The sequence below is a fragment of the Rosa chinensis genome, chromosome 2 (genome assembly GCF_002994745.2).
Source record: "Rosa chinensis cultivar Old Blush chromosome 2, RchiOBHm-V2, whole genome shotgun sequence".
NCBI classification, from domain to species: domain Eukaryota; kingdom Viridiplantae; phylum Streptophyta; class Magnoliopsida; order Rosales; family Rosaceae; genus Rosa; species Rosa chinensis.
In genome coordinates, this window is record NC_037089.1 from 22,950,972 (window position 1) to 22,963,260 (window position 12,289).

Here is a 12,289-nt window from a genome sequence, read left to right on the forward strand (position 1 = left end):
AAACCCAATGTCCCAATCAATGTTTTAAGTGTAATCCAGGTATTAGAATGTTATAAGTAAATTGATCAGAGTAGGCTCCGTTGATGATAAATTGCCTACAATATTGTTGATTAAGTAGAGTTGTTTCTGACAATGTTTGATGCATTCTAATAAACTAAAAACACATATCGATAATAAAAATACCCGTAGCAAAGCGCGGGCTGCCTATCTAGTGTATTTTGGGCAACGGTATATTTATTTTATTTATTTTAAAAAAAAAATAACAGCTTTAGAATCAACAGTAATTAAAAACACAAGGCCATATAATGCTCACTTGTTAAGCATCAATACACGAGATGGAATGTAAAATTTTCTCAAACAACCATATGTATATGATTTGCGAGACTAATGCAAAATGCTACAAATGGTACAAAATGCTTTGACTTGATACACATACAGCAAGCTTATAGTAGTTTTGGGTTTTCCATCAAAAGGAAAAAAAAAAGAAAATACTGTGGTAATCTGGGGACTTAAGGATAAAAGACCAATATCTTACTAATGATGTCACTCTTATGAATCAAACTAATGTACAATTAACAGATATTTGTAAAAATCATTTGATTATTTCTTTCCCTGCTATCATACAAAAAGAAAGTTCTAACATACAGAAAGAAGTCGAAGAACAAATGTAAAACAAAAACCCCTGTTGATTTTTTTTGATGGTTTATTACTCTTTCTTAACATCAGCAAATAGAACTTCGCCTGCTCATGCTGTGGCTCAAACTGCTGCATACTTTGTCATCACTCACCTAAATTTGGGCCTCTTAGGAAGGCTGCCACCATGATTTCTCTTGTCTGGTGCCCGAGCTTTTCCAAAAGACTTCACCTTCCTTCTTGCCCTCTCCTCTTCACTGTCGGAGTCATTTCCTTTTTCCCTGTCTGCATGGCTCGCTTCCCTCTCTAACTCTTCCCATGTCTTTCCTTCTTCCTCTTCTGAGTCTTCTCCAGACTCCTCTTCCTCATCATCCTCGGACTCCACCAACGACTCGCTCTCATCATCCTCATCTTCTGAACCTGATTCTGACTGTATATCCGAAGGCACATACCCTTGGTCTGACTCCTGAGAATTGTCTGAATCAGAATCACTGACCTCCAGGTTCAAAAATTCCCATCCACCGTCTTCTATGAACTTTTCAGGGTCATCAGTAATGGTTTTCAGTATAGGTCGCCAATTGAGATTCAACCTGCTCTCATAATACTTGAGATCAGTTGTGTCTAACCACTCCTTGATGCCATCTAGTGATGTGGACGGGATGGAATCAATTCTAAATACATCCCGCTTGAAGTCCTTGAATACAATAGTCAAATCAAAGTTCTTTTGCCCAAGACCAACTCTCTCAAGGTTCACGATTTCAATCTCACTTAGAGTAATTACCACAAACGGTGTCTCTATCAGCTCCACCAGACAGCTTGAAGTAGGGACAATGAAAGCCGAGGATTTATGAGGTACTCCATTGAAGCCAAGCTCTCTAAGAGGCTGATCAAACTCGAGGTCAAGAGATTTGAATTCAGGTTGCCCCCACATATCATTCACTCGGTTCACGAAGTTCTGGAACTCCATGTTAATTTTGTTCTTTCGTTGTCTCTCACGATGCTCTTCCTCAATCTCATCCGGATCATAGGCAGACCTCTTTCCACCACCCAGTGTCTGGACTACATCCATCACTTCCGTATAAAATTGTACATCCTTGGTCTTTTTGTTACCCACCATAATGTGATTGTGCAGATGAAAGTGCAACAAGGTAATCATTTCCCTCTCTGCTGGCTGGAAAAATGCATGTTTGATATTGCTAAACATAACGTCCACACGTTGATCAGCCCTAGAAGTAGAATACCTTAACCCATTTGCGTGGGCTTCCAGTGATCCTGTGAGCTTTCTTGCACGACCACCAAAACTGGGACGAATCTCTAGATCAGGCAATCTTTTTGGCTTGAATTTGGCTCCTGCAAGTTGCAGCTTCTCCTGCGTAACTAAAGTTGCCCTCTCAGCTCTTTCAGACTCCCTTGAGGCAACCTGGCGGCGAAGGGTTTTTATAAGCTGTACTGCTTCACTTATATGCCTTTGGTCTTTAGAGCGGAATGAAACTTCCTTCAAATAAATTGATCCTTGAAACTTGAGGGAGTTTGCATCATGAGGACTAAATGGGGTGCCAGGTACATTAAAGATTATACGGATGTAGCAATTACGGTTACTGTCCTGGGTAGTGTCCTGATGGCTGGAAACACTCTTCACGGTGGCTACATGGAAAGGGACCATGTTTCCATAAATTGGCAAGAGGATGGCTTCATTTTTCTGATCAACCTGAATCATTAGCTCTCTTGGAGGAGAGATATCATTGACATTCTTATATGCAATCAGATCACCAATTGTCTTCCCAGCACCACGATTGTTTGTTGCTGCAGAATCCCCACCGGCAAGCCTCCTAGCAGTTTCCTCATTCTTTTGGCGGGCAAGTTCCGCTTGATGCTGCCTCCGTAGTTCTTCCTTTGACATTTCATGGTTGTCTGACCTGAGTGTGGCCTTACTCTTGGTACTCCCAGCACCTTTACTGCTGGCTTTGAAATTTGTACTCTCATCTTCATCATCGTCATCATCATTGAATGAGTAAGCCACATCCTTCACAGCTTTAGAGCTTACATTAGTCAAAATTTCAGGGCTCTCTTTACCAACAATAACTGTATCCGCTAATAACAGTGAAAATATCTGGGTCTTTGGGTTTTTTGTTTGTGCCTGCAAGTTCTGAAAACCAAGAGACACATTGAAAACCATGCCTGGTTTGAAAATCCGATCATTCTTGGCATTCAGATTAAGACCGGACTCACGAAACTCAAGGCCAATTCCAGTTCCTGCCGTTTTAGTCAAGTTTGCAGCCAACTCTGGACCCTCCTTTTCAACTACTGAGATCGCAGCTTGGTATGCAGCACTTAACTTGTTGCCAGCTTTTAATTTACTAATTGCAGCTTCTTGAGCTTTAAGCAGAACCTCATAAGCTTTGCTCTGTGTAGAATTTGCGTCAATCAGAAAGGTCCGAGCAACATTTGAGCAATAGCTGTTGTACCGCGATCCAACAGCACATATAATTACACTGGTAGAGTCGTAACAAAGGTTCTCATCGTTGCTTGAAGCACTTGGTTTCAGGTCAAATCCTCCGCCACTCTGAAAAATTGGAGGATAACAGATATCAACATTGTCTGCCTTCAGCTTGACCTTAATTCTTGCAGGTTCCACTATGGTCTTTTCCGTTTCATCCATCAGTGAAGAATGAGAAATTTTCTTTTCCTCATCAATGACCTTTTCAAGCTTAGGTACCACAAAACTCCTCATCACCGACGAAGTCAAGAATGCAGCTTTCTTCACATTCGTAAGCTCCGCGGAGTCTTTGACAGCAAATAAGTCTGAGAACCCATTTGTTACATCAGTCAACTCGAAATTAGCACTATTCAACTTGTCCATCCAAGTCTCCAAAAGCTTCCCTTCCGGAGCCTCTCTTGCTATGTGTCCAACAACAGGATTAGAACTACTACTGGAGCTCGATTGGGCCTTCACAGCTTGAAAAATGGTATCCATCAGCCCCGTCCCATCCTGACTCTTGAGCTTCACATGCATCACAACTTCAACACCAACAGCCTCTTTTGCAGGCTTCTTCACAATTTCCAACAGAGATGCTTTCTTCTGGCTACACAAAACATGGATCTGCTTCTTTGTGAAAACCATAATAGTATCCGGGAACTCAAACCCGACCAGCCAGATATTCAGCGCCGACGATTTCAGGTACCGCAGATCATCTGAAGTTGGAGGAGTAGCAATAGCAAGTGCATCAGAGTGACCCCATAGACCACTGTGGTGTTCATTCCAATGCGAATACAACAGCTTTACCCGCTTGCTGAAGTTATTGACATCAATCACATAAGTACTGGAGCTCCCTGCAGTGGTTCCTGACGCCTTCCCATTCGCCGGTTTCACATTACCTTTCCGATTATCAGCCATTGGTAACAGCTCAAATACAGATTCCGGGTTTTTCCAAGTTCACCTAGTTAAGTATGCTGATCAAATATATTTAAAAAAAAAAAAAAAAAACCAACTCAAAAACAATAATTGAAATGAGTAACAAAAATTCATCACAAATTGATTCTGATAATAAAGTAAGGAACTTTGAAACACAGAAATGCTTGGAATTACCAAATGCTGTGGTTATGTGATCCAAAATCAAATCAGCTGTAATTTGAAGTTGAAGCAAGTCAAACCCAATTCCATGCCTGCAATTAAATCCCTAAAAATCTCAACTTTAATCCATAAAACCCAATCCAAATCCAAGTGCAGAGAGACAGACGAACAGAAATTCACTTACCCAATTCGAGATTGCAACAGAGACCAGATGATCGAAACGACGTCGGATTGAGCTATCTGAAAAGGGATTAGGATATGATTGAGCTATCTGCAGAAAGAGCATACTGGCAATTTAACCCAGTCAGAGTTGTTCTCTCATTTTCAGAGGAGAAGGTGTGAATCTGGATTTGGGTTGCCGATGAGAATGAACCCTAATGAGGTCGTCTTCTTCTTCTCTGAGCCTCCGATTCAGATAGAGGAAGGGGAAAATGGAAGCTGCGGTATGGTGCAGCGGGTCTACGCTAAAGCCAAACTTGCAACATGGTGGTGTACCAGGTGGGCTATCTTTAGTCGCTTTCTTTTAGTAAAGTGCTATATCTTTTTATCCACCCTAAATCAGTGCTTTATTAACTATTTAACTTGGAATTACCTCATCAGTAATTTTCTAGATTAGTAATTCCCTTCTATGTTAACTGTGGTAAGTTTACTCAATAATTCCCTAAACTTTACTCAATGGACCATGAAAGTTAAACTGAAGGTAAACTAGAGGGAACTTTACTCAATGGACCACTGGACCTTATTAAATTATTTTTTCAATTGGGGTATGTTAATGTCTAAAAGTCTAGCGGTAGCTGGACCTTAGTTAACGCTGATCCGGCGGGCGGATCGATACCTTTGTTGTGAGTGGTTCCCGTTACCTGTCAAATAAAATACAATGGGCGTCAGAGGGAGACCGCGCCGGGCGGTCTTCAACTCTCCGATGCCTAAGTTAGTCAATGTATTTATGTTGACAAAGTAACAGTAGGTAAGTATTGAATGCGTCCTTAATGAGGAGAGAGGAGAGAACCTTTTATAGGTGAGGAAGAGGATGATCTTCTCTTTGTTTTCGATGTGGGACTGATGTGCTTCAGTTCCCAGTTTCAGTAGCTTCTGATGCCATCTTGACACGGCGCGTGGCGGCGCGTCGGCGGTGCTTTGGGGTTGATCCGGGGCTCAGGCGGTAACCCGGCTAACTGTCTTTACGCCAGTCACTCATATGGTGGGCGTTGGTACCCCTGGTGGTACCATGAGCGTGGCTCATTATAGCTAATTATGCTTGCAAATGGACATGTATGTACAAGTCCCCCAAATCCCCAGTCAAGGAGGGCAATCTTGGTTGGGGAGTTGATCGGTGGTTTGAAGCGTTTCTCCCGCTAGACTTTGCAGAAGCATAATTAGCGTCAGTGCGTTGTCAACCATGGATTTACTGAGCAAACGCTTTGTGCCCTTTCGGGTGGGCCCCTGCTAGGCCCCCCAGGGAGTCCCCCACTCCCCGGCTAAGATGGACCTCCGGATGGTCGTTGTTATTGTTTGTTGAGGGGGAGCTGCACGGAGCAGCGCTGCACTGAGCAGCGCTGCACGGAGCAGAGGGTGTTGGGTTGCGAGCCCAATCTTAGCACCCAGGTGACGGGGGTCAACGTACCTGATCAGGGCTGTCGTAGACTGTTGACTAGTCCCCGTGTCCCGTAGGGACATTCTGACCGTAACCCCGCGTGGCGGCGTTGTCAGAGAGGCGTGGCCTCGGGATCCGCCGCTGGCGGAAGTCCCCCCGCTAGATGTAGCAGGAAGCAGCGTTAAGTAGACGTGCTTGGTGGTATTTTATTGAGCGGTGTGGCGCTGAATAAAGTACGCAGCTTGTCAGATGAGAAATGGGGTCAGCCAGCGGTGCGCTGTGTAGCGGAGGACGCCCCGTTTACCAAATGAGGAGAGAAGCTCCGCTGGCGGGGTTTCGCTCAGCGGAGACTCCGTCACTTGGGAGATGACAAGTGAGGATCCGCTGGCGGGGTTTCGCTCAGCGGAGACTCCGTCACTTGGGAGATGCAAGTGAGGATCCGCTGGCGGGGTTTCGCTCAGCGGAGACTCCGTCACTTGGGAGATGCAAGTGAGGATCCGCTGGCGGGGTTTCGCTCAGCGGAGACTCCGTCACTTGGGAGATGACAAGTGAGGATCCGCTGGCGGGGTTTCGCTCAGCGGAGACTCCGTCACTTGGGAGATGACAAGTGAGGATCCGCTGGCGGGGTTTCGCTCAGCGGAGACTCCGTCACTTGGGAGATGCAAGTGAGGATCCGCTGGCGGGGTTTCGCTCAGCGGAGACTCCGTCACTTGGGAGATGCAAGTGAGGATCCGCTGGCGGGGTTTCGCTCAGCGGAGACTCCGTCACTTGGAAGATGACAAGTGAGGATCCGCTGGCGGGGTTTCGCTCAGCGGAGACTCCGTCACTTGGAAGATGACAAGTGAGGATCCGCTGGCGGGGTTTCGCTCAGCGGAGACTCCGTCACTTGGGAGATGACAAGTGAGGATCCGCTGGCGGGGTTTCGCTCAGCGGAGACTCCGTCACTTGGGAGATGCAAGTGAGGATCCGCTGGCGGGGTTTCGCTCAGCGGAGACTCCGTCACTTGGGAGATGCAAGTGAGGATGGATCCGCTGAGCGGGGTTTTCGCTCAGCGGAGACTTGCCATGGTTGGGGTTTACTTGTCAGGTGGTGACTTCCCTTGGAAGCTAAAGAATGATGACGGTTGACACGTGGCTAACTCTGAGAGGGTTAGCGTCTGGAGGCTTGTCTCCTAAGCCTAGCCGTCTTCTCGTCATTAATGCGAGTAATGATGGATTTCGTAACCGAGGCGACGCCTCGGCTAATCCAGGGAGTTAATGAAGACATGGGACACGTGTACGGTTGGTACGTGATGTAGTTTTGTAGCGGACGGCTCAGGATTACTTGATGTTGACATAAAAAGGGGGAACTGAGCGAGTTTCGACATTTCTGGAAAATCTTCAAATCTGAGTTGCCTGCTTCGAGCCTTGTTCGCCTGCGAATTGCGAAGGAGATCCCCGGGTTTGCGTGGAGTAGTCGGACTGGAGAGGACGAAATCTGTCAGTGAAGACGAGCTGCACTCCAAAGTCTTCGACGTGAGGTTGGTATTTCGGATCCTCTTCCTGTTTCATTGAATCTGCAATGGTGGTTTCTGGGTTTTGGTATTTCTGTTAATGGTATGATATTGCTTCTGTGTTGTTCTCGGAGGGTGTAGGGAGAGATTTGAGGGAGGTTATGGTGTTTGACAGAAAGTTGGGGTTTTGGGTTTTGCTAGACGGTCTAATCTGGGTTGAGCGTGCGGTTGTTTTTGTTTTGGTATTTTTGTGGGTAGTTGTTCTTGGCATCTTTGGCTATATCTGATGTGAGAGTAGGTTAGATCTGTATTTGTGCTAACTGATGTGGGTTTTAGGGTTTGGGATGGCCAACGTCATAGATATTTCGAGCAGTGAGGATTCCGGGTCTGACGTGTCGTTCAGCGTGGCGGATATGACCTTTATTGACTTGTTGCGTCCGTCTGCCCATGCAGGAACCTCACTGCCAGAACCGCTTGAAGTTGAGCCACTTCGGACCATCCCCTGGGAAATAGCTATGGATCGTGGTTCGCGTCCAGAGAGCTCTAGGGCGGGTGAGGTTGCTAGGCGCGACGAGCGCTTGGCGAGCAATAGTGCTGCTAGCGGCTCCGCTGGCGAAGGGGAAGCGCCGGGCCAAAATGTCGAGTCGGCGTGGTACCTCTCAGATGGCACCGCCGTCGACGAGGCAGGTGGGCGGATGGATGCCGCCGCTGTTAACCGGATGAAGCGGACGTTCCGGTTGCCGGGCTCGGTGAAGCTGCGCCCCCCGACAGCGGATGAGAAGGCCTCGATGCTCCCAGCGGGATGTGCTGCCGTGCACGAGGCCATATTCCGCCAAGGAGTGACATTCCCGCTAGTGCCCAATCTCCAAATTCTTGTGTGCGAGTTTGGCCTTGCCTTTGGGCAGATCTGTCCCAACATGTGGCGGTTGATGTTGGCGATGAACTCCTTGTGGCGCTTGTCGGGGTGCGAGGGGCCTACCGTGGCGGAAGTGCTTCACTTCTACGAGCTAGTGTATGTGAAGCGCCGAGGTTGCAGAGGGTGCGTGAACCTGAGCCGCCGCCAGGGAGCGCCCAAGTTGATTGAGAATCTAAGGGACTCAATGTCCTACTGGCGGGGGACCTTCTGCGTCGCCACAGATGGCTGGGAGTACCACACCAGGTCGAATGTGGAGGGGCCGACGTTTAAGACTAAGTCGGAATTCCAGCCCATCCGAGGTTGGCAACTGGTTTCCGCTAAAACTAGCTGGCGGGTTCAAACTTTTGCAAACCTGCGGTTTTTGCTAATGATTATTGTGTTTGTGCAGCGGGACTAAGGTACATTTTGACGCGCGAAGAGGAGTGTCGCGTGGCGAGGATCCGCGGCTGCTGGCGGAACCGCAATTTGCTTGACTTCCGTCTTCTGACCGGTTGGGAATTGCTGGTCGACCTGGGGCTAACTCGCTCTATTGGTGAGAGCAATTCCGCCACACCTCTTTTTTTTTTTTTTTTTGTAAGTGATCCGGACTGACGGGTGTTTGTGTTTTTCTTTTCAGAAACCCCGCCCGGTAACAAATCTAGTCGCGACGCTTTCGAAAAAGCAATGGATCGTGCCGAGATAGAAAATTTTCTGGAGGCTATGTATGCCGAGGGGCTGGCGGCCCAGCAGACGGTGGTGAACCCGGAGACGCTGGTGCTGAGCCAGTCCGAGGTTGCAGTGGAGCTGCCGATGCCGCACCACTCCCATCTGGGTGAGGATGGCCTGCCGGTAGTGCAGGTGGATACCCAAGCGGGCGGCGGGGAGAGGGGGATTGTTGGTACAAGGCCGCGGGAGCGGATGCCTACCACCCGGCGCGGTCCTCAAAAGAAGACGGTGCAGCCGACGGAGACTGCCACCGAGTCCCGGGGTGAGCCGCCGGTGCGGGTGACGAGGACCGCTGCTGGGACACAACGGGCGCTGGAGAAAAAACGCCGGCAGCCTGACTCCCCCGTCGAGGAAGAGGAAGAAGAGGTGGTGATCGGAGTCCGCCAACAAAAGAAGGCTCGACAAGCTGCGTCGAAGGTTGCAGTGGCGGAGGGAGAGGCAGCAGCCGTCAGTGATCTGGACTCCTTTGCCGAGTATGCGCCATTCATGACAGAAGGGGAGCGGGCATTCCTTTTCCATCTGTGCGAGCGGCTGGGGTTCGGGGGTCTGGCGGGCATATCGCGCCCGACGGCAATTGACCAATCGCCCTTCAGCTCGGCGTTTGGTCAAATATCTGCGGGGTTACATGATATGTTCGAGGCGGCGTCTAAGCAGCCCCGGATTGAGGAAGAGCTCAGGGGAGAGATCGGAGGTCTCCAGAGGGAGTTGGCGGAGGCCAAGGAGAGATTGGCGGAGGCCGAGCGGGGGCTGGTCAAGGCGGAGTGTGACTATGCGGACGCCCGCGGCAAGCTTAATGCGGCCATAAGGCGGGACCTGGAGAGGAATGAACGCGTCTCTCAGTTGGAGCAGGAGATCGCATTGCTGCAGGAGCGGATAGCCGCTAAAGATAAGAAGCTCATTATTGTGCAGCGGGAGTCTGCCGCCAGACTGGGTGAGATGCAGCGGCTGGACGGGGAGGTCAACCGCCTGAAAAATGAACAGAGTTCTTCTGCGGCCGCCGCCGTTGAAGCGTTCAAGATGTCGGCGGAGTATAAAAAGACATTGACCGAAGCGGCGAAGTCTGGGGCCCGGGCCAATATAGACATGTTGACGCGGAAGGGCGCCATTGACTTTGTAAAGGCGTCACAGCCCGACGTGCCGGTGGTCGAGGGTGTCCCGCCGGAGACAGAAGTCGTGCCTCCCCCTGCGGCGGGTACTCATTCGGGCAGCGGGGAAAGTGGCTCCCATCCGCCGGAAAGGTCCCAGCAGACTCCCCAACAGACCCCGTCGGAGGTGTCACGTGCCGGATTTCTGGAGGCACACACCCGGGCGGATGGTACAATGGAGACTCCCAGTCCGACAGCTCGAGGGTCCGTTCAGGCGAGCCGATCGGTCGTGCCGCCGCCAGTTGAAGCCGGAGAAGCCGGAGACAACCGCTGAAGCTAGCTGAGACTTCCATAGGTTTTTTTTTTTTTTTTGGCACTGTAATAATGAACTATTTTGGGTGGGGAGTCCCAGCCCTGAAATGAAATTTCAGAGTTTGACGTTTGTCATGATGTGTTTGTACCGCTAGAGTTTTGACGTAGAGATATTTCTTTTGCCAAGCAATGAAACATTAAAGGAATTAAAATTGGTCCAAGTGCACCACGTAGCGGACGTGGTCCGCTGACGATTCCTGGCGTTGCCAGTTGCCCTCAGTGCTAGACTTGGTAACAATGGTTTGAATAATTCCTCGTTTCATTGATAGCTGACTGATCAGCGTTTACAAAAGAGGGGTAGTACCCGTTGGGTAGCTTCCCTTAGCTAAATATTGAACAAAAATTTAGCTAAGTCAAGATGCTCTTGGGTAGCGGCATGACTATTTGTAATAATACCGAAGGTGTTCGGTATTCCAAGGGTGGGTCGTTGTGACGCCATCCTTGTCCATTAAGTAGAAGGTGCCTGGGCTAACGACTTCCACAATTTTGTATGGACCTTCCCAAGTTGGGCGAAGCTTTGTTGGTGGTGGAATGACTTCCTTCATTACCCAGTCCCCCAGTTGGAGGTTCCGGGCCTTGACTCTGGCGTTGTAGAAACGCGATACCCGCTGCTTGTTTTGCAGGTTGCATAGGTGGGCCTTGTGTCGCTTTTCCTCCAGGAGGTCCTTGTCCAGGTTGATGCCGTCAGTGTTGGTCTCTGGGCGGTAGCCCTCGACTCTGGCGGTAGGTTGGGAGACCTCAATAGGCAGGACAGCCTCCGTTCCGAACATCATGCAAAAAGGAGTTTCACCAGTTGCGGAAGTTGGGGTTGTTCTAATGGCCCATAGAACTTCCGGGAGTTTCGCCGCCCATAGACCCTTTGCCTTGTCGAGTTTTTTCTTCAGCAGCTTTTTGATTATCTTGTTTGCTGCTTCGACCTGACCGTTGGTCTGGGGGTGGGCGACAGATGCAAAACTCATCTTAGTACCCAAGTTGGCAGTGAAAGAGATGAGCTCCTTGTTGTTGAATTGTGTGCCATTGTCGGTGATTATCGTGTGTGGGACACCGTAACGGCAGTAGATGTTCTTCCAGAGGAAGTGAATTACCTTGGCGGTAGTTATTGCTGTTAGTGGTTCCGCCTCTATCCACTTGCTGTCGTAGTCGATAGCCACTATGATGTACTTGAACTGGCCCTTGGCGGTTTGAAATTTTCCCATCAGATCCAGGCCCCAAGTTGAGTGGATCCATGGAGCGACGATGACCGATAGTGGTTCCGCCGGTGCATGCGGGATGTCAGCAAATTGCTGGCACTTGTGGCATGATCTGGATACCTGGCGGGCATCGTCGCCGAGAGTAGGCCAAAAATAGCCTTGTCGCATTGTGCGATTGGCTAAGGATCTGGCGCCTGAATGGTTTCCGCATTCTCCGCTATGAATTGCTGCCAGAACGACCTTTCCCTCCTCTGGGGTTAGGCAGCGGAGGTTGGGATGGGTGAATCCCTGGCGGTACAGCTTGCCGTTCTGGATGTTGTAGCGGGTTGCCCTCCGCTGGAGTTGTCGCGCCTTAACCTTGTCGTCCGGCAATGTGCCGTTGCGCTTGTACTCAATGACTTCGTCCATCCAGCTGGTATTGACCTCAATGTTGAAGATCTCCGCCAGGGTTTTTGTGATACTTGGCTTGTCAAGACATTCCACTCTTGTGTCCGCTGGACTCTGATGTGGCTGGGCGGTTGCCAGCCTTGCCAGTGAATCAGCCTTGGCGTTCTTTTCCCTGGGGATTTGTGTGATGTTATGAAATTTGAATTTCTTGAGGAGTGTCTTAACGTACCCCAAGTATGCCGCTAACTGTTGGTCCTTGGCCTGGAAGCTGTCATTGACCTGGTTAACGACCAACTGGGAATCACTGAAGATGTTGACGCTGTCAGCCCCTGAATCGATGGCGA

General features: G+C 49.4%; 1 protein-coding gene across 4 annotated transcripts; it reads right to left on the bottom strand.

The window, feature by feature from the left end:
- Window positions 1-529: 529 nt before the first annotated feature.
- Window positions 530-4,710, bottom strand: LOC112185120 (FACT complex subunit SPT16). Of its 4 annotated transcripts, none has more exons than XM_024323333.2 (3): window positions 4,389-4,710; window positions 4,220-4,296; window positions 530-4,070 (listed from the first exon to the last, which is right to left on the bottom strand). In XM_024323333.2, exon 3 carries the CDS (start codon window positions 4,025-4,027, stop codon window positions 785-787), a length of 3,243 nt encoding a protein of 1,080 aa, XP_024179101.1. In that variant the 5' UTR covers window positions 4,028-4,070; window positions 4,220-4,296; window positions 4,389-4,710; the 3' UTR covers window positions 530-784. The 4 variants fall into 4 exon arrangements, with proteins under 4 accessions (XP_024179101.1, XP_024179099.1, XP_024179102.1 ...); XM_024323331.2 differs by having other exon boundaries at window positions 530-4,083; XM_024323334.2 differs by having other exon boundaries at window positions 4,220-4,310.
- Between the last annotated feature and the right edge of the window lie 7,579 nt (window positions 4,711-12,289).